Source organism: Macaca mulatta, chromosome 14 (assembly GCF_049350105.2).
Source record: "Macaca mulatta isolate MMU2019108-1 chromosome 14, T2T-MMU8v2.0, whole genome shotgun sequence".
In the NCBI taxonomy this organism is placed as follows: domain Eukaryota; kingdom Metazoa; phylum Chordata; class Mammalia; order Primates; family Cercopithecidae; genus Macaca; species Macaca mulatta.
Window position 1 is genome coordinate 17918966 of NC_133419.1, and position 27044 is coordinate 17946009.

The following is a 27044-nucleotide window of genomic DNA, read 5'->3' on the forward strand; positions in this document are numbered from 1 at the left end:
TAGCAGCCTTAAAAAAAATCATGACACTGGCAGCCAATTTGTTGGAATTTTCCAGCTGTCCTAAGACCCACAGAAAATATACAATAGTGTCCTAACTAGTCACCCTGCCCTAAAGTCTCTCGTTTTGTCCTTTATAACTTTCTTGCTTAATTATTAAGGCCACCTTAAGGTAACACCCAAACTGAATATTTTAACCACACGTCTAATGATCATTATTATCTGGACCTGACATTATTGCCATAAGTAATCTGATTTCATATTGTAAATCACAGATATTTGGTTATTGGTATAAGTGCCCCTTTGTGGGTTTTTTTTACTGTTGTTGTCGTTGTTGTTTTGAGATGGAGTCTTGCTGTGTCTCCCAGGCTGGAGTGCAGTGGTGCAAACTTCCACTTTCTGGGTTCAAGCAATTCTCCTGCCTCAGCCTCCTGAGTAGCTGGGATTACAGGCGCACGCCACTACGCCTGGCTAATTTTTGTATTTTTAGTAGAGATGGTTGGCCATCCTGGTTTCAAACTCCTGACCTCGTGATCTGCCCGCCTTGGCCTCCCAAAGTGCTGGGGTTACAGGCGTGAGCCGCCGCACCAGGCCTTTTTTTTTTTTTTTTTGAGATGGAGTCTCACTCTGTCACCCAGGATGGAGTGCAGTGGCGTGATCTCGGCTCACAGCAACCTCCACCTCCCGGGTTCAAGCAATTCTTCTACCTCAGCCTCCTGAGTAACTGGGATTACAGTCACCTGCCACCCTGCCCGGCTAATTTTTGTGTTTTTAGTAGAGATGGGGTTTCACCATGTTGGCCAGGCTGGTCTCGAGCTCTTGACCTCAAGTGATCCACCCGCTTCAGCCTCCCAAAGTGTTCGGATTACAGGCGCCTAACCATAAGTACCCCTTTGGCAGTTTATCGATAACAGTGGGATTTGGGGGTATTAAGTAGGAAGCATCCTCCAGTAAGGAGGGAACTGAACTGTTTGTTTATTCTCCAAACCAACACCATGAGGCTGCATACCGAGTTAGCCTTTGTGTCTTGAGCGTTGCATGAAGAGTGCCACATGTGGGCGGTCCTAGTTCTGGTATCCTCAATGACCAGTTTCTCTACTTTCCCGAATAGCTGACTCAGAAGAAGAAGATGTTTAAGAAGAAAAAAAAGAAGTCACTTCAGACTAGGAAACAGCGAAATGAGCAGTATCAGAAAAAAAATTTGATGTGGAAGTTAAAGTTAACAGAAGATACCTCAGTAAGAAAGCCTTGCTGGCTATTTCTACTGTCTGGTTTCAGAGCATTCCATAGAGGGAGAAGGAAAGGGGGTTAAAGTTTATGCTAAACCAAAAAGGGGATGGAGATTGGGGCAGGGGGAAACTTTCTGTTTTGGGATCAGAATCTTCCAGGGGCCCTCTGGGCATCTCTGAGCAGGTTTCAGCCTTGGTCCACTGATCCTCTCCTATACTCTGGCATAGGAAGTCTGGGTTTTAGCCAAGTCTGAATTTCCAGAGGAAAGACATGGTACTGGAATGGTAGTGGCCAGAGCTAGTCAGGAGTAGATGGATGGCTGGGGGCCAGGCCTGGTCCAGGCTCAGACAGCTGGATAGCTCATCAATCTTTGTCCAAGCTGCCACACTCACACCATACCCTCTGCTTTCAAAAGACAAATGTGCTTTCAGAGGTACAAGTTTTGCTGTTGGGTAAATTGGATCAATTTTGAATATATCAATTGAAAAATATTCTCTTTTTACTCAATCCTAGGAATTTGCTTCTACTCTGCAAAAGCATCCAGCCTTTTTCAAAAACTCAGAGAGTTCCAGTTTTTTACCAATGAGAAATGAAAACCCGAGGTTAAATGAGGTAGTATTTTTGTTTTTGACTCTTTGTCACACAAATTCTCTAACCTCTCAGATTAGCACCTCTCTCCCACAAGGTGATAAATGTAGTAGCCATTTATGTTACCCTAACCTGACAGTGCCACTGGGAGCAAGAAAACATTAAAACTGGGGGAGACGGCTGGGCGCTGTGGCTCAAACCTGTAATCCCAGCACTTTGGGAGGCCGAGACAGGCGGATCATGAGGTCAGGAGATCGAGACCATCCTGGCTAACACGGTGAAACCCCGTCTCTACTGAAAAATACAAAAAAACTAGCCGGGCGAGGTGGCAAGCGCCTGTAGTCCCAGCTACTCCGGAGGCTGAGGCAGGAGAATGGCGTGGACCCGGGAGGCGGAGCTTGCAGTGAGCTGAGACAGCCACTGCACTCCAGCCTGGGCTATATAGCGAGACTCCGTCTCAAAAATAAAAAATAAAAAATAAAATAAAAATAAAACTGGGGGAGACATTGACACTGCTTTGGATTAGACATGACTGAAGTCTGGAATCAAATATTGGTGATTTGTGATTTTACACCAAGAACATAAGAATGGGCTGCCTTACTTACCATCCATTCATCCATCTACCCACCCATCTACTCAATCCGCAAATTTTATTTTAAATCAACGAATTTTATTGGGCACCTACTACACGCCAGTCCCTTTACTGGATGCTGTGAATGCAACCTTGAATAAAATACTATCCCTGCCTCAGGGACTTCAGACTCCGGTGGAGATTTCAGCAAGTAAGTAGGAAATTGTATCACAGAGTAGTATGCAGTGGCAACACAGAGGAGAGACACTCAACCAATGTTTAGTACTTTACAGTTTTATGGCTATAAAATCTTTGATTTTTTTTTTCTTTCTTTTTTTTTTTTTTTTTTTTTTTTTTTGAGACAGAGTCTTACTCTGTTACCCAGGCTGGAGTGCAGCTTCCACCTCTTGGGTTCAAGTGATTCTTGGGCCTCAGCCTCTGGAGTAGCTGGGATTACAGGTGCCCACCACCATGCTTGGCTAATTTTTGTATTTTTATTAGATGCAGGGTTTCGACATGTTGCCCAGGCTGGTCTCAAACTGCTAAGCTCAAGTAATCCACCCACTTTGGCCTCCCAAAGTGCTGGGATTACAGGCATGAGCTACCATGCCTGGCCAAAATCCTTGATTTTTTATTGTAAAAAAAATAGCAATTTTGGCCGGGCGCGGTGGCTCAAGCCTGTAATCCCAGCACTTTGGGAGGCCGAGACGGGTGGATCACGAGGTCAGGAGATCGAGACCATCCTGGCGAACACGGTGAAACCCCGTCTCTACTAAAAAAAATACAAAAAACTAGCCGGGCGAGATGGCGGGCGCCTGTAGTCCCAGTTACTCGGGAGGCTGAGGCAGGAGAATGGCGTAAACCCGGGAGGCGGAGCTTGCAGTGAGCTGAGATCCGGCCACTGCACTCCAGCCCGGGCGACAGAGCGAGACTCCGCCTCAAAAAAAAAAAAAAAAAAAAAAAAAAAAAAAAAAATAGGCTGTCCAGGCATGGTGGCTCACACCTGAAAGCCCAACACTGTGTGTTTTCTTTTTTGTTTCTTTTTTTGACACAAAAAAGGAAACAAAAGTCTCATTCTGTCAAGCAGGCTTGAGTTCAGTGGCGCGATCTCAGCTCACTACAACCTCCACCTCCCAGGTTCAAGTGATTCTCCCTCCTCAGCCTCCCATGGAGCTGGGATTACAGGCACCTGCCACCTTGCCTGGCTACTTTTTGTATTTTTAGTACAGATGGGGTCTCACCATGTTGGCGAGGCTGGTTTTGAACTCCTGACCTCAGGTGATCCGCCTGCCTCAGCCTACAAAAGTGCTGGGATTACAGGTGTGAGCCATTGTGCCTAGCCAAACCCAACACTTTGGAAAGCCGAGGCAGGAGGATCATTTGAGCCCAAGAGTTCAAGACCAGCCTACACAACATAGTGAGACCTCATCTCTACAAAAAAATAAACAAAAATTAGCTGGGTATAGTGGTGCACATAGTCCTACCTATTTGAGACACTGAGGTGGGCAGATCACATGAGACCAGAGTTGGAGGCTCCAGTGAGCCATGATCATACCACTGTACTCCAGCCTGGGTGGCCAGGCATGGTGGCTCACACCTGTAATCCCAGCACTTTGGGAGGCTGAGAGAGGAGGATTGCTTGGGTCCAGAAGTTCGAGACTAGCGCTGGCAACATAGCAAGACCCCATCTCTACAAAAAATTTTTTACAAATTAGCTAGACATGGCTGGTCACAGTGGCTCATACCTGTAATCCCAGCACTATGGGAGGACAAGATGGGTGGATCACATGAGACCAGGAGTTCAAGACCAGCCTGGCCAACATGGTGAAACCCCATCTCTACCAAAAATACGAAAATTAGCTGGGTGTGGTGGTATGTGCCTGTAGTCTCAGCTACTCAGGAAGCTGAGTCACAAGAATTGCTTGAACCCAGGAGGCAGAAGTTGCAGTGAGCTGAGATTGCGCCATTGCACTCCAGCTTGGGTGACAGAGCAAGACTCTGTCTCAAAAAAAGAAGAAGAAAAAAAAATCAGCTATACATTGTAATGTATGCTTATAGTCCTAGCTACTTGAGAGGCTGAGGTAGGAGGATCGCTTGAGCCTGAGAGGTCAAGGCTACAGTGAGCTGTGATCCTACCACTGCACCCCAGCCTGGGTGACAGAGCAAGACCCTGCTTAAAAAAAAAAAAAAAAAAGCGGGGCTCAGTTTTGAGGTCAGGTACGGTAGCTCACACCTGTAATCCCAGCACTTTGGGAGGAAAAGGTGGTAGGATCACTTGAGGCCAGGAGGTCAAGATCACTTGAGGCCAGGAGGTCAAGACCAGCCTGAGCAACATAGCAAGATCCTATCTCTACAAAAAATTTTAAAATGTAGCTGGATGCGGGCCGGGCGCAGTGGCTCATGCCTGTAATCCCAACACTTTGGGAGGCTGAGACAGGCGGATCACGAGGTCAGGAGATTGAGACCATCCTAGCTAACATGGTGAAACCCCGTCTCTACTAAAAATACAAAAAATTAGCTAGACGTCACTGTAGTCCCAGCTAGTCCGGAGGCCGAGGCAGGAGAATCACTTGAACCTGGGAGGTGGAGGTTGCAGTGAGCCGAGGTCACGCCACTGCACTCCAGCCTGGGCAATAGAGCAAGACTCCATCTCAAAAAAATAAATAAATAAATAAAAAACTTAGCTGGATGTGGTAGCCTGCCCCTCCTGTAGTCCTAGCTACTTGGGAGGCTGAGGTGGGAGAATCACTTGAGTCCAGGAGTTTAAGGTTACAGTGAGCTGTGATCCTGCCACTGCACTCCACCCTAGGTGACAGAGTGAGACTTTGTCCCCCAAAAAAAAAAATGGTTTTGGTACAATAGTTAGTAGCCAATTCTTAGGGGATAGGGTGCAAAATGGGCCCTCCTCATGTGAAACACTACCCTATAGTTAACAGTGCTGCCCGGGCACGGTGGCTCATGCCTGTAATCCCAGCACTTTGGGAAGCCAAAGTGGGTGGATCACCTGAGGTCAGGAGTTCGAGACCAGCCCAGCCAACATGGCAAAACCCTGTCTCCACTAAACATACAAAAATTAGCCAGGCGTGGTGGCAGACGCCTGTAATACCAGCTACTTGGGAGGCTGAGGCAGGAGAATCGCTTGAACTCAAGAGGTGGAGGTTGCTGTGAGCTGAGATTGCACCATTGCACTCCAGCCTGGGTGACAAGAGTGAAACTGTCTCAAAAAAAAGAGTACTATAATGAGGTCTCACTGTGCAATACTGGGAATCCCCACAGAGCACAGCTGGTGGCAAGAGCATAAATTTTGAAGTCTGCCTTGAGTTCAGACTTCCAGCCCCACTGTTTAATATTCTGTGAGCCATTCGACCACCCCGGGGCTAAGTTTCTGCATCTGAAATACTGCGGAGATAATATCTGCATCCTAAGGTGTTGTGTGAATTAGTGTGAAAGTGTAAAGCACCTGGCATATCGTAGGCACTCAGTACATTAGTCACTTTTCCTCCTTCGAACTGTTTTTCCTTCTTTGAATTATGTTTTGCCTGTCCTTTTGTGTGGGAATATCATAGTGAATCAACATGTATGAATAAGAAGCAAACAAATAATGTATATTCACTGTAATCGCACTTGTTCAAGTGGAAAATTTAGTGAGGATATGTTCATTTATTTTAGACAAATTTAAATAGAAGAGACAAAGACACCTCCCTGGACCCATCAATGGCCACCCTGATTCTGCCTAAGAATAAAGGGAGAATGCAGGTACTTCACCTAATATACTGTATATAGTTACATGCCAGCGATTCATTTTAATTAGTTCTCAAATGTATTATGTAATTTGGAGGGGCGGTGATGCACAGTCCAGTTTTACCTTCTTGGATTTGTTCTGCTCAGGTGCACATCTAAGGCATTTTGCATCCTCAGGCTACAAATCACCTGGCCCCTGGGGCATAGCAGGGCTGGAAGGAGCCCACCTAGGCTAAAAGCTTGCTATTGAAAATTTCATTTCATTTCAATGAACATTTTTTAGGCAGCCATTATTTTGAAACGCCATGGCAACATGTCAGGTAAGAAAGTGACAGGGAATAATGCACCTGTTCTCAGCCTTACGAGGTTAACACCACACAGAGTGTTGCCATGAATTATGAGGTGTGCTTCACATGCAGTGTTACCACCGACCATTCAGTACCAAGGTTTGTGAATTATTTGCTTTTTTGTTGTTGTTGTTGTTGTTATTTTGAGATGGAGTTTCACTCTTGTTGCCCAGGCTGGAGTGCAATGGCACAATCTCAGCTCACCGCAACCTCTGCCTCCCAGGTTCAAGCGATTCTCCTGCCTAAGCCTCCCCAGTAACTGGGATTACAGGTATGTGCCACCATGCCTGCCTAATTTTTGTATTTTTAGTAGAGATGGGGTTTCTTCATGTGGGTCAGGCTGGTCTCGAACTCCTGACCTCAGGTGATCTGCCCGCCTCGGCCTCCCAAAGTGCTGGGATTACAGGCGTGAGCCTCTGCACCCGGCCAATTATTTGCTTTTTTTAAAAAGAGTAAGTTTGGTCCAGTGCAGCTCCTCATGCCTGTAATCCCAGCACTTTGGGAGGACAAGGCAGGTGGATCACATGAGGCCAGGAGTTCAAGGCCAGCCTGGCCAAAATGGTGAAACCCCATCTCTACTAAAAATACAAAATTAGCCAGGTGTGGTGGTGCACACCTGTAATCCCAGCTCCTGAGGCAGGAGAATCACTTGAACCCCGGAGGCGGAGGTTGCAGTGAGCTGAGATCACACCATTGCACTCCAGCCTGGGCAATGAGTGAGACTCCCTCTCAAAAAAAAAAAATACAAATATTAGCTGAGCATGATAGTGTGTGCCTGTAGTTCCAGCTACTCAGGAAGCTGAGTCACAAGGATTGCTTGAACCCAGGAGGCAGAAGTTGCAGTGAGCTGAGATTGCGCCATTGCACTCCAGCCTAGGCAACAGAGTGAGACTCTGTCTCCAAAAAAAAAAAAAAAAAATTAGCTAGGCATGGTGGTGCATGCTTATAGTCCTAGCTACTTGGGAGGCTGAGGTAGGAGGATTGCTTGAGCCTGAAAGGTCAAGACTGCAGTGAGCTGTGATCCTACCACTGCACCCCCGCCTGGGCGACATAGCAAGACCCTGTCTCAAAAAAAGAAAAAAAAAAGGGTTTTGAGGTCAGGTACAGTAGCTCACACCTGTAATCCCAGCACTTTGGGAGGCAAAGGTGGGAGGATCACTTGAGGCCGGGAAGTCGAGACCAGCCTGAGCAACATAGCAGGATCCTATCTCTACAAAAAATTTTAAAACTTAGCTGGATGTGGTAGCCTGCCCTTGTAGTCCTAGCTACTTGGGAGGCTGAGGTGGGAGAATAACTTGAGTCCAGGAGTTTAAGGTTATAGTGAGCTGTGATCCTGCCACTGCACTCCACCCTAGGTGACAGAGTGAGACTTTGTCTCCCCCCAAAAAAAAAGAAAAAAAAATATTTTGGTACAATAGTAGCTGATTCTTAGGGGATAGGGTGCAGAATGGGCCTCCTCATGTGGAACACTACCCTATAGTTAGCAGTGCTGTAATGAGGCCTCACTGTGCAATACTGGGAATCCCCACAGAGCACAGCTGGTGGCAAGAGCATAAATTTTGAAGTCTGCCTTGAGTTCAAACTTTCAGCCCCACTGTTTAATATTCTGTGAGCCATTCGACCACCCCGGGGCTAAGTTTCTGCATCTGAAATACTGCGGAGATAATATCTACATCCTAAGGTTGTTGTGTGAATTAGTGTGAAAGTGTAAAGCACCTGGCATATCGTAGGCACTCAGTACATTAGTCACTTTTCCTCCTTCGAACTGTTTTTCCTTCTTTGAATTATGTTTTGCCTGTCTTTTTCTGTGAGAGTATCATAATGAATTAACATATATTAATAAGCAAACAAATAATGTATATTCACTGTAATCGCACTTGTTCAAGTGGAAAATTTAGTGAGGATATGTTCATTTATTTTAGACAAATTTAAATAGAAGAGACAAAGACACCTCCCTGGACCCATCAATGGCCACCCTGATTCTGCCTAAGAATAAAGGGAGAATGCAGGTACTTCACCTAATATACTGTATATAGTTACATGCCAGCGATTCATTTTAATTAGTTCTCAAATGTATTATGTAATTTGGAGGGGCGGTGATGCACAGTCCAGTTTTACCTTCTTGGATTTGTTCTGCTCAGGTGCACATCTAAGGCATTTTGCACCCTCAGGCTACAGTTACCACTGACCATTCAGTACCAAGTTTTGTGAATTATTTGCTTTTTTAAAAGAACAAGTTTTAGGCCAGGCACAGTGGCTCACGCCTGTAATCCCAGCACTTTGGGAGGCCAAGGCAGGCAGATGATTTGAGGTCAGGAGTTAGAGACCAGCCTGGCCAACATGGTGAAACCCCGTCTCTATTAAAAATACAAAAATTAGCCAGGCATGGTGGTGTGCGCCTGTAATCCCAGCTACTGGAGAGGCTGAGGCAGGAGAATCACTTGAACCCAGGAGGCAGAAGTTGCAGTGAGCTGAGATCGTGCCATTGCACTCCAGCCTGGGTACAGAGCGAGACTCCGTCTCAAAAAAGAAAAAAAAAAAAAGTAAAAGAGTAAGTTTGGTCAGGTGCAGTGGCTCACACCTCCATGCACTTTAGGAGGCTGAGGAGAGTGGATCACCTGAGGTTAGGAGTTCAAGACCAGCCTGGCCAACATGGCCAAACCCTGTCTCAACTAAAAATATAAAAATTAGCTGGATATAGTGGTGCATGCTTGAACCCCAGCTACTCGGGAGGCTGAGGCAGGAGAATCACTTGAACCCAGGAGGCAGAGTTTGCAGTGAGCCAAGATTGCACCACTGCACTCCAGCCTGGGTGACAGAGTGAGACTCTGTCTCTAAATAAGTAAATAAATAAAATATAGAAAATTTTTTTTTTTTTTTGAGACGGAGTCTTGCTCTGCCGCCCAGGCTGGGGTGCAGTGGCCGGATCTCAGCTCACTGCAAGCTCCGCCTCCCAGGTTTACGCCATTCTCCTGCCTCAGCCTCCCGAGTAGCTGGGACTACAGGCGCCCGCCACCTCACCCGGCTACTTTTTTGTATTTTTTAGTAGAGACGGGGTTTCACCGTGTTAGCCAGGATGGTCTCGATCTCCTGACCTCGTGATCCGCCCGTCTCGGCCTCCCAAAGTGCTGGGATTACAGGCTTGAGCCACCGCGCCCGGCCAGAAAATTTTTAAAAATAGTAAGTTTGAATGAATTCATGTTTATCCTTATAATAACATTCGTCATGCTCATTTGCACTCACATGTTTTTTCCTGAAAGGGAGGAAAAAAGAGGTGGCGAGGCCAGGCGTGGTGGCTCACGCCTGTAATCTCAGCACTTTGGGAGGCCGAGGTGGGCAGATAACCTGAGGTCAGGAGTTCGAGACCAGCCTCGCCAACATGGTGAAACCCCATCTCTACTAAAAACCAAAAAATTAGCCAGGTGTGGTGGCAGGCGCCTGTAGTCCCAGCTCCTTGGGAGGCTGAGGCAGGAGGATCGCTTGAACCTCGAGGCGGAGATTGCAGTGAGCCGAGATCGCGCCACTGCACTCCAGCCTGTGTGACAGTGAGACTCCATCTTAAGAAAAAAGAGGTGGCGAAACAGCTAGTAAGCTGTTGTTTCTAATAGCCCAGGGTATGTATACAGGAGGTGTTGTTCACATGAGTCTGGGTGAAACACAGGTTGAGAATCAGTGGATTAAGTTAGGTGTACCAGATATAGAGTGAATGGTTCTCCCAGTGGATGGAGTCCCTGCTGTCTTCCCAATTCTGTTGCTTGGGAATTCATGCGCTGATGCTCTCATTTACCTATCAGTGTCTTCTAGTGTCTACTATGTGCAAAGTCCTTAAAAAACATGAAGACAAGATCCTCTAGGAGTGACAAGACTGATAGTCCAATCACCATATTATGACAGAAAATGAAGAGCAGTGAAAATATAGGCTTAAATAAAGTCAAGTTAAAGAGAGTTTCAGTCCTGACAGACTAGTCAATAATGAGCTTGTCCTCTTTCTTCACTTAGCGTTCATTGCTGGAAGCCTACGAGTAGCAAAAACTATATCCCAGAACTGAAATATCCTAATTAGGTTCTGACATATAACCATGAATTCAATTAAATCCAGTGTAGTAGATGACTGTTATCCAAACCTTTATCTTTACTTCATTTTCTTAAAATTTCTTTCTTTTTTTTTTTTTTTTTTTTTTTGAGACAGGGTCTTGCTCTGTCGCCCAGGCTGGAGTGCAGTGGCGTGATCTCGGCTCACTGCAACCTCTGCCTGCCAGGCTCAAGCGATTATCCCACCTCATATTTTCTTAAAATTTATAGTGTGATTTTGTGTAACAGAGATGTGAGTATTTAACTTCTATAACGTGTCAGATAAACATAATTGAAAAAAATGAGGCAATCTGCCACCTTGATAGATTGTTTTTCTCTTTTTTTTGTTTAATGTTTCTAGACAGCTTATAAAATGCAGTCCTTCTGCTTTTTGGGGCAATTAAAATGTTGCCCATGTTGGCTGGTGTGGTGGCTCACGCCTGTAATCCCAACATTTTGGGTGACCAGGCACAGTGGCTCACACCTGTAATCCCAGCACTTTGGGAGGCCAAGGCAAGAGGATCACTTGAGGTCAGGAGTTTGAGACCAGCCTGGGCAAAATGACGAAACCCCATCTCTACTAAAAAACAAAAATAGCCGGGTGTGGTGGTGCATGCCTGTAATCCCAGCTACTCAGAAGGCTGAGGCAGGAGAATTGCTTGAGCCCAGGAGGCAGAGGTTGCAGTGAGCTGAGATTGTGCCACTGCACTCCAGCCTGAGCAACAGAGCAAGACTCCACCTTAAAAAAAAATGTTTCTGATGTTGACCTTGATTTGGCTGAGGGACCAGGACAAAGGCTCAATTCACCTCTGTTCTATAACAGTGTCAACTACTTTTATATTCGGGGAAGAAATGCAAATACTTCTCACTAACTCCTTGTAAAGCCAACCCCAACCCTAACTACATCTTTAGAAATGGCAAAATAAATTGAATTCAACTTTTAAAAATCTTATTTGCACAGAATAAGAAGCCAGGCTTTACAGTATCATGCTCTCCAAAGAGAACCATAAACTCCAGCCAAGAGCCAGCTCCAGGTATGAAGCCAAACTGGCCTGGGAGCAGATATCCTGCCACAAAGAGAGACTGTGCTGCCATGGCGGCATACCCCTCCTTGCACATATACACATACCCGTAGGTGAGCCTGGGCTGTGCACACAAGGACTTCATCAGGGATTTTGAGATTAGACACATTTTGTAATGGGGGAGATGTATGACTGGGAACTGCATTTACTCATGGTATACTGTGTTGTGCACTCATCATGCACTGACCTTACACTTGGTACTTACACTGTGGGCATGTGGTCAAGATGCATATCTCATGAATTCAACTATTTTTTCATAAAATGAAATTTTATTATGATATATAAAAATGCTTTAGAGAAACTGAAGTGTGTTCTCATGGCACACTTCATGGCAGCACAGATATACCTCATTTTAACCAATAGATACTTCTCTCTAAAATTATGTGCAAATCAATTTTGGAAAATGAAACTCTATGTTAAACACATTTTGGGAATGTGCTATATAAAAAAAAGTGTTGTGTCAAAGCTTTCCAGTGACAGTCAGTCCTACTGCTGTATGTCAGGTTTGCTCAGAATGAGGCATTCTCACGTAGAAATAACAATGCATGCATGTATTACCCAGAATTTAATGTTGTGTATCTTATGTTCAACGAGGTTTTGTAAATTTTTTAGCCTGATGATTAAAATTCTTTCTCTCTAACCAGTTGTTTCCTTTGATTGGTTAACTGCATAATTTTATGTGAACAGATATTTTTTATCCGCCTTTTCTTTCCAATAGCCTCTCCTGAGCACCAAGCAAAGTCGGCCAGCTGCAGCCTGTCATGTCAACACGCTGGAGTCATTTAAAGGGGGGTCACTCCAGCTCATGCTAGGAGCCCTATTTTGACTACTTTTTTTTCTATCACATGGGATTGAAAGTTCTCTAGCACATTTTTCATTATCACTTTTAAACTTTCAGCCACCATCACTACCTGGATTACTAGTGATTAGAACCACGTGACAACACAAATTTTATTGCAATCCCAGTGTAGGAGTATTTTAAAATATTTTAAAACAGTTAGATTTACAGAGAAATTGAGGAGAGAGTACAGAGAGTTCCTAGATGCTCTTTTTTTTTTTTTTTTGGGATGGAGTCTTGCTCTGTCACCCAGGTTAGAGTGCAGTGGAGCAGTCTTGGCTCACTGCAACCTTCGCCTCCCTAGTTCAAGCGATTCTCCTGCCTCAGCCTCCTGAGTAGCTGGGATTACAGGTGCCACCGCCACACCCGGCTAATTTTTGTGTGTGCTTTTTTTTTTTTTTTGAGGCGGAGTCTCGCTCTGTCCCCCAGGCTGGAGTGCAGTGGCGCAATCTCGGCTCACTGCAAGCTCCGCCTCCCGGGTTAACGCCATTCTCCTGCCTCAGCCTCCCGAGTAGCTGGGACTACAGGTGCCGCCACCACGCCCGGCTAATTTTTTGTATTTTTAGTAGAGACGGGGTTTCACCGTGTTAGCCAGGATGGTCTCGATCTCCTGACCTCGTGATCCGCCCGTCTCGGCCTCCCAAAGTGCTGGGATTACAGGTGTGAGCCACCGCGCCCGGCTGCAATTTTTGTGTTTTTAGTAGAGACCGAGTTTCACCATGTTGGCCAGGCTGGTCTCGAACTCCTGACCTCGCGATCCGCCCACCTCGGCCTCCCAAAGTGCTGGGATTACAGGCATGAGCCACCACACCCGGCCCCCATACTCTTTATACAGGGAGTTTGCACATGGCCTACTCCTATGCCGCACCTTACTTACATCCTAAAACTATTAGTCAGCATTTTAAATATCTAGAAAGCACCCAGCCAAAACCCCACTTTTTATCCCTAAAAGGATATCCTTAAAGGACAAGTCCCAAAAGCAAACCTTGTTTGAAAGTTGTTCAGAAATTAAGCCAGGTGCAGTGGCTCACACCTTTGGAAGGCTGAGGTGGGTAGATCATTTGAGGCCAGGAGTTCGAAACCAGCCTGGCCAACGTGGATCCCTTGAGCCCAGCTATACAAGATCAGTCTTGGCAATGTGGTGAAACCCTGTCTCTAGCAAAAAAATACAAAAATAGCCGGGTGTGGTAGCACATGCCTGTAGTCCCAGCTACCCTGGAGGCTGGGGTGGGAGGATCGCTTTAGCCACGGAGGTTGCAGTGAACTGAGATCATGCCACTGTACTAGCCTGGGTCACAAAGTGAGACTCTGTCTTAAAAAAAAAAAAAAAAAAAAAGACCAGGAGTGGTGGCTCATGCCTGTAATCCCAGCACTTTGGGAGGCCGAGGTGGGTGGATCAGGAGGTCAGGAGTTCAAGACCAGCCTGGCCAAGATGGTGAAACCCCGTCTCTACTAAAAACGCAAAAATTAGCCAGGCGTGGTGGCAGGGGCCTGTAATCCCAGCTACTCAGGAGGCTGAGACAGAGAATTGCTTGAACCCAAGAGGTGGAGGTTACAGTGAGCTGAGGTTGTGCCACTGCACTCCAGCCTGGGCGACAGAGCAAGAGTCCTTCTCAAAAAAAAAAAATGATGCATTGAGCAGTGATTGACTTAGGAACTATGGAGAATGCACTGATGCATAAGATTCCACTGCTGCCCCTGTGTTTAAAATCTAGATGGAGAACAAAGACTAGTAGGCAAAACAAAGCAGTCAGATGTTTTGCTAGGTTCAGAACATTGGAGTGCGTTAAAGAGCCACCACCATGGCATTTAGAACACCTGAGTTTGAATCCCACGGAGACTGGGGGTGGGTAGGTGTGGGGCAGTTGCTTAACAGCTCTGAACTTTTATTTCCTGACCTTAAAAGTGAAGTGCCCGTCCAGGTGAAATGATCTCTAAGGTCCCTTCATTTGATCACTACTCTTAGCTGTTGATCATACATTGCGATAATGTGCTTTAAACAGTTTCCCCCTTCAGCCTGAGCCAGCTAGGACTTCTCTCCCTCAATCTCTTGTCTTTGGGGAAAAGATCTCTTTGGTTGCTCTGAGTACAGTTCTTCTCATCTTGTTGCTAATCAATTTTGATACATGCCAGCCAGGTGTGGTGGCTCACGCCTGTAATCCCAGCACTTTGGGAGGCCGAGGCAGGCAGATCACCTGAGGTTGGGAGTTCGAGACCAGCCTGACCAACATGGAGAAACCCCGTCTCTACTAAAAATACAAAAAATTAGCCGGGCATGGTGGTGCATGCCTGTAATCCCAGCTAGTCAGGAAGCTGAGGCAGGAGAATCGCTTGAACCCGGGAGGCGGAGGTTTTGGTGAGCCGAAATCGCGCCATTGCACTCCAGCATGAGCAACAAGAGCAAAACACAGTCTCGAATAAATAAATAAATAAATAAATAAATAAATAAATAAATAAATAAAATAAAGATATGTGCTATCTCTCCTCATAGCCCCCTGAACTGCCTATTCCTAGATTATTGGATTTAGTGACCAGAAATCACATGAATAAACCCCTTCACAGTTCTAGTCATTCCCTTTCTCTTGGCTTCATTTCTTCCCCAGTTCAGCCCAGACTCCAGGGTTCGTGACGTCAACCACTCTCTTGCCAGCACCCCAGTATCCTCACCCTCTGTCCTTCTGCCACATCCACCTGGTAGTTCCCCAACTTTGGATCAGCCAGCCATCCCAGCCATCTGTCTTCTCTACTGTACCCAGGCTGCTAAGATGGCTTCAGGAAAATATGCCATCGAGTGGACCTGGGCCAGCACACAAGTATCTCCTCCAGCCTTGGAAATTTATCTTCTGCTTCTGAAACTGAAGGTCCCACACCTTTCCCCTTCCATGGCTATTTCACACCTCCATTTCAAGTCTTGTGCTCCCTCTCTGCTGCCACCTTCCTCCCAGCAAACAGCCATACTAATCAAGACTGGTTCAGAAGCTAGGCTCCCGTGAGGCTGGGGTGGGAAGATAACTTCAAACAAATTCTTAAGTCTGTTTGGTAGGTTTGTTTATGTAATGGCATTGGCAAATCAATTCTGAAACATTTTAGACATATTATATGCTTGAACAAATGAGTAAATGTGTTAGTGTTGTTAAAAGCCAATAACTCGTTATTTCTTTTCTTTTCTTTTCTTTTTTTTTTTTTTTTGAGAAGGAGTTTTGCTCTTCTTGCCCAGGCTGGAGTGCAATGGTGCCATCTCAGCTCACTGCAACCTCCACCTCCTGGGTTCAAGTGATTCTCTTGCCTCAGCCTCCCAAGTAGCTGGGATTACAGGTGCCCACCACCACGCCTGGCTAATTTTCTTTTTTTTTTTTTTTGTATTTTTAGTAGAGATGGGGTTTCATCATGTTGGCCAGGCTGGTCTTGAACTCCTGATGTCAGAATTCCACCCGCTTCAGCCTCCCAAAGTGCTGGTGTTATAGGCATGAGCCACCACACATGGCCAGAACTCATGATTTCTAAAACATGTATATGTCTGAACATACATATGTATGTATACACAAGTATATATGTGCATGTGTGTATGCATATTCATATATGTAGATAATGTGTGTATGTGTATTCAGCTCTATCTGCTAAAAAGGGCTAAAATCAAATACATCCCATTAGCAATAAGAACATTTTGCACTGAGATCTTGGTCTCTAATATAATCCTCACTAAAAGGAATCAGGGTTCATTAGAGAAATGTCTGGGGCAATGTAGATATGAGATGAGGAGCCTGAAACATTGTGTTATGTCAAAAAGTAAAAAAGTGCTGCAGGCATGTCACAGGATAAAGGAACCAACTTGAAGGAGCTCCCACTGGCCAAATCTGGGATATTAGGCACCAAAATGATGAAGGACATTAACCCATTGAAATTATAACCCATTGAAAAAATAGGAATCATGAGTTCTTATCAATGAGAGAGAAAGAGAGGAAGAGGGCTCTTGTTTAAGAAGAATGAAGCTGAGGTTGATGGTGAATGTAGGAGGAGCGCTGCAATTGGGAATTCATTATTTTGCAATTATTGTAGTAAAATGGATCAGGCAAGAAGTACCTATGGATGCAAAATTTAGGAGGAAACTTGAGGAGCAAGATATTTGCATGGTTTTAAAGTGTCTCCACTCAGATTGCTTATTAGTCAGAAGGGAAAAAGTAGTGATCATATAATGAGGCAATTGGACACCACCTTACCCGTGTGATTGTTTAGGGGCAGATGGACATTGTGTGCCGTGTGCCCTCTGATGGAAAGCCTGAGACGAACACATCACTTAAGTAGTATTCTGGTTGGAAATGCATACCTTGAATCTAATCATGAAAAAGCATCAGACAAAACCAAAATAAGGAACATTCTGCCAAAAAGAATCTAGACTCTGGCATCAGGATGCCTGGGTTCAAAGTCTGACTCCATAGCTTTATGACCTTAGGCTTCATGACCTCTCAAAGATTCAATTTCCTCATCTGTAAAATGGGAGTACAAACAAGACCCACTTTTCAGAATTGTTGGGAGGACTGGACAAGAAAATGTACGTAATGCACTGAGTAGAGGGCTCTACACACAGAAAGCACTCAGGAGTGGTGAGCTGGCATCACTCTTGTCTGCCTTTACTTCCATTCCATTCCTTTATTCTATTTTTTTGAGACAGTTTTGCTCTGTCACCCAGGCTGGAGTGCAATGGCAACATCTCTGCTCACTGCTTCTTCCGCCTCCGAGGTTCAAGTGATTCTTATGCCTCAGCTTCCCAAGTAGTTGGGATTACAGCCACGTGCCACCATGCCTGGCTAATTTAGGTATTTTCAGTAGAGACAGGGTTTCACCATGTTGGCCAGTCTGATCTTGAACTCCTGACCTCAAGTGATCTGTCTATCTCGGCCTCCAAAGGTGCTGGGATTGCAGGTGTGAGCCACCACACCCGCCCTCTTTTCTTTGTTCTTAGAGGAAAAAAGTGCCCAACTTTGGGTTTAAGGCTAATCTCTCCACCTTATGCTTCAATTCAATCTCTCTACTTTATCTTCCCAAACTTTCTGCATTGCTTTACCCCCTCTTGTCTTTCTCCCTCCCTACCAGCAACTTCGCTGTGGCCTCAAAACATGCCAGGCTTCTCCCATATTTAAAGAAAGAACATGCAGGCTGGGCACCGTGGCTCATACCTGTAATTCCAGCACTTTGGGAGACCCAGGTGGGCGTATAGCCTGAGGTCAGGAGTTCAAGACCAGCCTGGCCAACATGGTGAAACCCGTCTTTACTAAAAATACAAAAATTAGCTGGGCGTAGGGACAGTTGCCTGTAATCTCAGCTACTCAGGAGGCTGAGGCAGGAGAATCGCTTGAACCTGGGAGGTGGAGGTTGTGGCGAGCCGAGATCACACCATTGCACTCCAGCCTGGGTGACAAGAGCAAGACTTCATCTCAAAAAAAAAAAGAACATGGCTTCTGATCAGCTGTGAATAAATAAATGTTTTAAAAGCACAGGCTGGGCACAGTGGCTCACACCTGTAATCCCAGCACTTTGGGAAGCCAAGGTGGGCAGATCAAGAGGTTAGGAGTTCGAGATCAGCCTGGCCAACATGGTGAAACCCCCGTCTCTACTAAAAATACAAAAATTAGCCAGGCGTGGTGGCAGGAGGTGGAAGGTGCAGTGAGTGAAGATCACGCCACTGCACTCGAGCCTGGGCAACAGAGCGAGACTCTGTCTCAAAAAAAAAAAAAGAAAAAAGAAAAGAAAAGAAAAAGAAATAACTTGAGACTGGGTAGTTCATAAAGAAGAGGTTTGGGCCGGGCACAGTGACTCACGCCTGTAATACCAGCACTATGGGAGGCCAAGGCAGGCAGATCACCTGAGGTCGGGAGTTCGAGACCAGCCTGACCAACATGGAGAAACCCCATCTCTACAAAAATACAAAAATCAGCCAGCCATGGTGGTGCGTGCCTGTAATCCCAGCTACTTCAGAGGCTGAGGCAGGAGAATTGCTTAATCCAGGATGCAGAAGTTGCAGTGAGCCGAGATCGCGCCATTGCACTGCAGCCTGGGTGACAGAGTGAGACTCTGTCTCAAAAAAATAAATAAATAGTGTCTTCCTAAGTTCTGCAAACCATTCTAGTGTTGACAAAAAGAGCCAAACTCTATGTAGTATTTGAAGGGATGTATTCTGAGCCAAATGTGAGGACCATGACACAGCCTCAGGAGGTCCTTATGTGGTTCACAGCCACATGTGCCCAAGATGGTTGCATTACAGCTTAATATTAGGGGGACAGAAGTTACAGGCAGACATCAATCAATACATATGGAGTACCAGCTCAGTGGCTCATGCCTGTAATCCCAACAATTTGGGAAGCCGAGATGGGAGGATTGCTTGAGGCTAGGAGTGTGAGACCAGTCTGGCCAACATGGCCAAACCCTGTCTCTACTAAAATGCAAAAAATTAGCTGGGCATGGTGGCACGTGCCTGTAGTCCCAGCTACTTGGGAGGTAGAGGCAGGAGAATCACTTGAACCCAGGAGGTGAAAGCTGCAGTGAGCCAAGATCACACCACTGCACTCCGCCTGGGCAACAGAGCAAGACTGTCTCAACAACAACAACAACAACAACAACAAAATGTGGGGTATACATTGGTCCAGAAAAGCAGGACAACTCAAAGTGGGGAGGGGGAAGTGCTTCCAGGTCATAAGTGGATTCAAAGATTTTCTGATTGGCAATTGGTTGAAAGAGTTATTATATAAAGAGATCTGGAATAAAAGTTCTTTTTTTTTTTTTTTTTCAGACGGAGTCTTGCTCTGTCGCCCAGGCTGGAGTGCAGTGGCCAGATCTCAGCTCACTGCAAGCTCCGCCTCCCGGGTTCACGCCATTTTCCTGCCTCAGCCTCCGGAGTAGCTGGAACTACAGGCGCCCGCCACCTCGCCCGGCTAGTTTTTTGTATTTTTTTAGTAGAGACTGGGTTTCACCATGTTACCTAGGATGGTCTTGATCTTGTGACCTCTTGATCCGCCCGTCTCGGCCTCCCAAAGTGCTGGGATTACAGGCTTGAGCCACCGCGCCCGGCCAAAAGTTCTTATTATGTAGATGAAGTCTCATAGGTGGCCACCCTTAGAGGCAATAGGTGGCAAATGTTTCCTACTCAGACTTTTAAAAGGTGCTAGATAGGCTGGGCATGGTGGCTTATGCCTGTAATCCCAGCACTTTGGGAGGCCAAGGCGGGCGGATCATGAGGTCAGGAGTTCGAGACCAGCCTGACCAACATGGTGAAACCCCATCTCTACTAAGGCAGAAGAGTCGCTTGAACTGAGGAGGCAGAGGTGGCAGTGAGCTGAAATGGTGCCATTGCACTCCAGCCTGGGCAACAAGAGCGAAACTCTGTCTCAAAAAAAAAAAAAAAAAAAAAAAAAAAAAAAAAAAAAGGTTTAATTGGCTCAGCTCTGCAGGCTTTACAGGAAGCATGATGCTGGCATCTGCTCAGCTTCCAGGGAAGCCTCAGGGAGCTTACAATCATGTAGGAAGGTGAAGGAGGAGCAGGCACATCACATAGCAAAAGCAGGATTTAGAGAGGGAGAGGGGAGGTGTCACAGACTTTTAAATGACCAGCTCTCGTGCTCTCATGAGGTCTCAACTGTCATGAAGACAGCACCAAGCCATGAGGGATCCTCCTGCGTGATCCAAACACCTCTTGCCAGGCTGCACCTCCAGCATCCACAGTCATAATTCAACATGACATTTGGGCAGGGGTAAATGTCCAAACTATATCAGGGGTTTTATTTTTAGTTTACACTAGCAAATTATCAAACCTTAGGAGAGGACGGTGGAAACCCTGATTTATAACCAGTTGGGCATAAGGGTCTTTATAAAAGGGAGGCAGGAGGATCAGACTCAGAAAAAGGACATGTGAATGATGCAGGATTTATGCTCCTTAGTTCAGCTAAATCCGAGTTCTTGTCTCATGACCAGGAAAAATTAGGCATGTGGCCACACTGAAGAATAGAACAGAATTTATTAAACGAAGGAAAAGTTTTCAGCAAAGAGAGGGATCCTACAAAAAGGTTTCCACTTCACAACTGAATACCAGGGCTCCCATACATGAGCGGAAGAGGCGAGGCTCCTCCCCAGCATAGGGCAGGAAATCCTAGTAGCTCCATCCTGATCCCCCAGTGCGCATTTGGGCATGCCCACACAAGCCATGGGTAGTATCAGAAAAGGCAACATTCAATTGGTTAAAAGGCATTATTCAGAGAGAATCAATAGGAAAAGGGTGAGCAAACAAGGGCAGAAGATCTCCCTGAGGGTTGCAGGTTTCATCTGGGACCAGCAGTCCGGTCTTTTGGCCTTCAGGCTGTTTTAGGTTTGAAGGTGGGGTTTTCACCAAGGACCCTTCCCTATATGCCCAGGCATTTGTCTGCCTCCTGCCTCTATCATGAAGACAGAAAAGGTTGAACTGATGCCCTTTGAAGGTGGAGGAAGTGGCCAGAAGCCAAGGAATGCAGATGGCCTCTGGAAGCTTGAAAAGGGAAAGACACAGTTTCTCCTCTGGAAACTGAAGAAGTATGAATAGCGCCTTGGCAACACCTTGATTTTAACCCTTTAAGACTCATTTCAGGCCGGGCATGGAGGCTTATGCCTGTAATCCCAGACTTTGGGAGGCCAAGTCGGGTGGATCACCTGAGGTCTGGAGTTCAAGACGAGCCTGGCCAAAATGGCGAAATCCCATCTCTACTAAAAATACAAAAATTAGCCAGGCATGATGGCAGGCCCCTGTAATCCCAGCTACTCGGGAGGCTGAGGCAGGAGAATTACTTGAACCCAGGAAGCAGAGGTTGCAGTAAACTGAGATTGCGCCACTGCACTCCAGACTGGGTGACAGAGCAAAACTCCATCGAAAAAAAAAAAAAAGACTCATTTCAGGCTGGGTGCAGTGGCTCATGCCTGTAATCCCAGCACTTTGGGAGGCCGAGGTGGGAGGATTGCTTGAGCCTAGGAGTTCGAGACCAGCCTGGCCAACATGGTGAAACCCTCTCTCTAGTAAAAATACAAAAATTAGCCAGGTGTGGTGCTGTACGCCTGTAATCCCAGCTACTCAGGTGGCTGAGGCAGGAGAATTGCTTGAACCAGGGAGATGGAGGTTACAGTGAGCTAAGATCGTGCCACTGCACTCCAGCCTGGGCAACAGAATGAGACTCCATCTCAAAAAGAGAAAAAATAAAGACTCATTTCAGATTTCTGACCTCCATGGTATGATAATAAATGTGTGTTGTTTTAATCCACTAAGTTTGTGGTAATATGTCACAGCACAAAAGGAAATTAACAGCACTTAAATATTACAAAAAAATAGACCAGGCGCAGTGGCTTACGCCTGTAATCCCAGCACTTTGGGAGGCCGAGGTGGGCGGGTCACGAGGTCAGGAGGTCAGGAGTTCGAGACCAGCCTGGCCAACATAGTGAAACCATGTTTCTACTAAAAATACAAAAATTAGCCGGGCATGGTGGCACACACCTGTAGTCCCAGCTACTCAGGAGGCTGAGGCGGGAGAATCACTTGAACCCAGGAGGTGGAGGTTGTGACGAGCCGAGATTGCACCACTGCACTCCAGCCTGGACAACAGAGCAAGACTCCATCTCAAAAAAAATATGTTATTACAAAAAAAAAATATGATATTTTGAAAATGAGATCACTGAGGTCCATTCTGGAAACCGGTCAGGGAGTACTAAAAAAATAAACCACACACTTCATAAGGCCAGGGCATAAAGAAGGGTGGCATCATTTGCACCTTTGGCAAAATAAGACTTAAGGTGCCCCAGTGTCCTGTGGGAGATCCTAAGTCTGTGTTGAAAACAAGGACTGAGGCTGGGCACTGTGACTCACGACTATAATCCCAGCACTTTGGGAGGCCGAGGCAGGCGGATCACCTGAGGTCGGGAGTTCGAGAGCAGCCTGACCAACCTGGAGAAAACCTCATCTCTACTAAAAGTACAAAATTAGCCGGGTGTGGTGGCGCACGCCTGTAATCCCAGCTACTCAGGAGACTGAGGCAGGAGAATTGCTTGAACCCAGGAGGTGGAGGCTGTGGTGGGCCCAGATCACGCCATTGCACTCCAGCCTGGACAACAAGAGCAAAACTCTGTCTCAAAAAAAAAAAGAAAAGAAAAAAGAAAACAAGGACTGATGCTAAGAAGGAGAATGATTTTTGCCTTTCCTCCAGTTCTCAGGATTGGAATCCAAAGACAGTGTCCATGACTGTAGTGCCAGGCAACATGTCCTTTATCATTCTTCAGACTTCTCTAGAGAGCAAAGGTAGGAAAGTATGACGAAAGGCTAGAGGAACCCTAGCCAAACCAGAAAAATTTGCTATTCTTGAAAAGGAAAAGGGAAAACACTTTCCAAATATGGATCCCAAGCTGAGATATTTGAAAATAAATCTCTAAAGCACACAGATTTTATGCAAAAGAGATGGGCTTCTCCTGACACTATGCAGGGGAACTATATAAAGGATGTTCTCTCTAAGGAACTGTTTTACATCCAAGATAACAGTTTTATTTTTTATTTTTTATTATTTATTGATTTTTGGAGACAGAGTCTCACTCTGTCACCCCAGCTGGAGTACAGTGACTTGATGTCGGCTCAACACAACCTCCACCTCCTGGGTTCAAGCGATTCTTCTGCCTCCTCCTCCTGAGTAGCTCAGACTGCAGGCGTGTGCCACCACGCCCAGCTAATTTTTTTTTGTATTTTAGTAGAGACAAGGTTTCACTATGTTGGCCAGGCTGGTCTCGAACTCCTGAGATCAGGTGATCCGCCCACCTTGGCCTCCCAAAGTGCTAGGATTATAGACGTGAGCCACTGCGCCTGGCAAGACAACAGTTTTAGATACTCCTTAGGAAGCTTGAGAAGGACAGGAGGAAAATCTAAGGCCGGCAAAGACAGTTTGCCTATCCCTTTAGCTGGGTGACCCTTTTCAGTCATTCTAAGACAAATTGAACTTAAGTTGGTGGAAAGAACCCAAGAACCCCAGCTGTCAGGACTTCCCTTCCTTTCGTAGATATTGTGGTTTGCTCCCAAGCAGCCCAGATCCTGAGGCAGGACAGGATTTCCCAACACGTATGGTACTGATGTCTCCAGATGTAGGGGTCAAGGGATAGCTCCTTCACCCTCTGAAGTTTTGCTGAAAAATCAACTTCAAAAAGGCAGATTAACTGGAAAAACAAAAGGCATAGAAATTTATTGACATTAGCATGGTGTGAATCACAGAGTGATTGTCCATCCCTCTAGGTGGTTCAGAAGCTAATATACCATCCTAGAAAAACATGTTATAGGAGGGGGAAGAAGAATTTGTTCTTGTTTTGAGACAGGGTCTTGCTCTCTTGCCCAGGCTAGAGTGCAGTGGCATGATCATGGCTCACTGAAGCTTCGACCTCCCTGGCAATCTTTCCACCTCAGCCTCCTGAGTCACTGGGACTACAAGCACACACCACCAAGCCCAGTTAATTTTTTCTTCTTTTTTTTTTTTTGTTTTTTTTGTTTTTTTGTTTTTTTTTTTTTTGAGACAGAGTCTCGCTCTGTCGCCCAGGCTGGAGTGCAGTGGCCGGATCTCAGCTCACTACAAGCTCTGCCTCCCGGGTTCACGCCATTCTCCTGCCTCAGCCTCCCGAGTAGCTGGGACTACAGGCGCCCGCCACCATGCCTGGCTAGGTTTTTGTATTTTTAGTAGAGACGGGGTTTCACCGTGTTAGCCAGGATGGTCTAGGTCTTCTGACTTCGTGACCCGCCCGCCTCAGCCTCCCAAAATGTTGGGATTACAGGCATAAGCCACCGTGCCCAGCCTATTTTTTCTATTTTTTTGTAGAGACAGGGTGTCGCTATGTTGCCCAGGCTGGTTTTGAACTACTGGAGTCAAACAATCCTCCTGCCTAGGCCTCCTAAAGTGTGGGATTACAGGCGTGAGCCACTGTGCCCGGCCAGGATAACGGTTTTGGAAGAGACTATAGGAGGATGAAAGCCAGGGAGACCTTGAGGCTTTTTCAGTTCAGTATGTCAAAATACCATACATTTTGAGGTATTGGTTTTGAAGCCCTAATGCAGACTTTGATAAATATCCCCTGAGGGCCAAAATTAACCCTGTTGAGAACCACTAGTCTAAGCCAATCATTGGTTTAGGTGGTGGTGGGTGACTCACTTCTGTCCAGTTATTCATGAGAATTCTGCTGGGGAGGTTTCTGAGAAAAGGTTTCTTCCTCCAAAAAGAGCCATTTTGAGGGCCAGGCGTGGTGGCTCACGCCTGTAATTCCAGCACTTTGGGAGGCCGAGGTGGGCGTTATCACAAGGTCAGGAGATTGAGACCATCTTGGCTAACACGGTGAAACCCCGTCTCTACTAAAAATACAAAAAATTAGCCTGGTGTGGTGGCTCATTCCTGTAGTCCCAGCTACTTAAGAGGCAGAAGCAGGAGAATCACTTGAATCTGGGAGCAGAGGTTGCAGTGAGCCGAGATCCTGCCATTCCACTCCAGCCTGGGCAACAGCGTGAGATTCCGTCTCAAAAAAACAAAAAACAAAAAAAGAGCCATTTTGTGATGAGCTTCGGTGTGCCAAAAAAGAGAGAACTATTTTAAAAACGACACCTTCTTGAAGGCTGGATGCGGTGACTCACACCTGTAATCCCAGCACTTTCAGAGGCTGAGGTGGGCAGATCACCTGAGGTTGGGAGTTCGAGACCAGCCTGACCAACATGGCAAAACCCCGTCTCTACTAAAAATAACAAAAATTAGCTAGGTGTTGAGCACCTGTAATCCCAGCAACTCGGGAGGCTGAGGCAGGAGAATCGCTTGAACCCAAGAGGCAGAGGTTGCAGTGAGCCAAGGTCACGCCATTGCACCGTAGCCTGGGCGACAAGAGTGAAACTCCGTCTCTAAAAAACAAAAAAAAGAAAAAAACCTTCTCTCTTCTTCCTCTGTCAATGCTGCATGTGAGGCTCAAAACTATTTTGCTACCAGCCTAAGGATGAAGAGCACAGGGATGGAGAGAATCTGGGTCTTTGGTAAGACCGTTGTGTCACAACCTCATCCAAGCAGAAGGCTGCTTGAACTCAGGTCTTCCTATAAGGCAAAATAAATACAATGAATATATGCTGGCTGGGTACGGTGGTTCATGCCTGTAATCCCAGCACTTTGGGAGGCTGTTGGGGGAGGGTCGCTTGAGCACAGAAGTTCAAGACCAGCCTGGACAGCCTTGGACCAGGTTAGGATTATGAGAGGGGCTTGAATTTTGCTAAGATACAGGCCCAGTTAAATGATAGCCAGTCATTATTCTGGCAATCACAAGATATAGGAGTAACTTTCCCAATTACTCCTATAGATAACATCACTCTTGTACCACTTAAGATTGGCCTTTTGTGACGTTTTTCAATTACTTGGGTTTTTATGGTCTTTTTTTCTCCTTTTGGTGGAAATTGGGTCTTGCTGTGTTGCCCAGGCAGGTCTCAAACTATCCTCCCACCTCTGCCTCCTGAAATACTGGGATTATAGACGTAAACCATCATACCTGGCAGAGATAACATCACTAACATAGAATCTAAAATTGGCTTTTTGAGATGTTTTTTAGACTTCTGTATTTCTGGCTATTGACTCCACTCAGACCCACCACTCGTGACATCTGGTCCTGTGGCCTCCATCCAGAGGCTGTCGAGGACCGCTTTCTATACCCCTATGATTTCATCCCCAACCAATCAACATTCCCCATTCCTGAGTCCCCTGCCCACCAAAGCATCCTTGAAAAACCCTCGCCTCTGAGCCCTCGGGGAGAGTGATTTGAGCTTAAGTTCTTCCGCATGGGCCGCACTGTGTTAATTAAACTCTTTCTTTACTGTAACACCACAGTCTCAGTGAACTGATTTTGTCTGTGCAGCAGGCAGGAAGAACCCATTGGACAATTACATGATCTCTCTCCCAAGTCACACTGCCTCTCAGTCCAGGAGACGTTTTTTTTTCTTCAAGACAGGGTCGTACTCTGTCCCCCAGGCTGGAGTATAGTGGCACAATCTCGATTCACTGTAACTTCCGCTTCCCAGGCTTGAGCAATACTCCCACCTCAGCCTCCTGAAAAGCTGGGACTACAGGTGCAAGTCACCATGCTCAAATAATTTCTTTTTTCTTTTTTGCAGAGACGGGGTTTCACCATGTTGCCCAGGCTGGTCTCAAACTCCTGAGCTCAAAGCAATCCACCCAAGTGCTGGAATTACAGGCATGTGCCCTGCTCCCAAGAGGCTTTTAACTGGTAAATTCATTCAGCCTTCCCTGGGCTGCCTTTTTTTTTTTTTTTAGATGGAGTTTTGCTCTTGTTGCCCAGGCTGGCGTGCAATGGCATGATCTCAGCTCACTGCAACCTCCGCCTCCCGGGTTCAAGCGACTCTCCTGCCTCAGCCTCCCAAGTAGCTGGGATTACAGGCATGCGTCATCACGCCTGGCTAATTTTTTTAGTAGAGATGGGGTATCTCCATGTTGGTCAGGCTGGTTTTTTTTTTTTTTTTTTTTTTTTTTTTTTTTTTTTTTGAGACAGAGTCTCGCTCTGTCGCCCAGGCT

The 27044-nt window shown here is 46.1% G+C and overlaps 1 protein-coding gene across 13 annotated transcripts in view; it reads left to right on the forward strand.

The window, feature by feature from the left end:
- The window catches only part of AGBL2 (AGBL carboxypeptidase 2), a 75849-nt gene that overhangs the window by 45511 nt on the left and 3294 nt on the right, over positions 1-27044 (forward strand). For 4 of the 13 annotated variants that reach the window (XM_015114270.3, XM_077962870.1, XM_077962872.1 and 1 more), the window contains 5 exons: positions 1109-1234; positions 1741-1839; positions 6056-6142; positions 8397-8483; positions 11507-12267. In XM_015114270.3, the coding sequence (XP_014969756.3) occupies positions 1109-1234; positions 1741-1839; positions 6056-6142; positions 8397-8483; positions 11507-11680 (573 nt within the window). In that variant the 3' untranslated portion in view covers positions 11681-12267. Of the gene's footprint in view, positions 1-1108; positions 1235-1740; positions 1840-6055; positions 6143-8396; positions 8484-11506; positions 12268-22673; positions 22766-26626; positions 26740-27044 lie in introns of those variants that run through there. The other 9 variants (XM_077962869.1, XM_077962874.1, XM_077962876.1 and 6 more) reach the window with 5 other exon arrangements.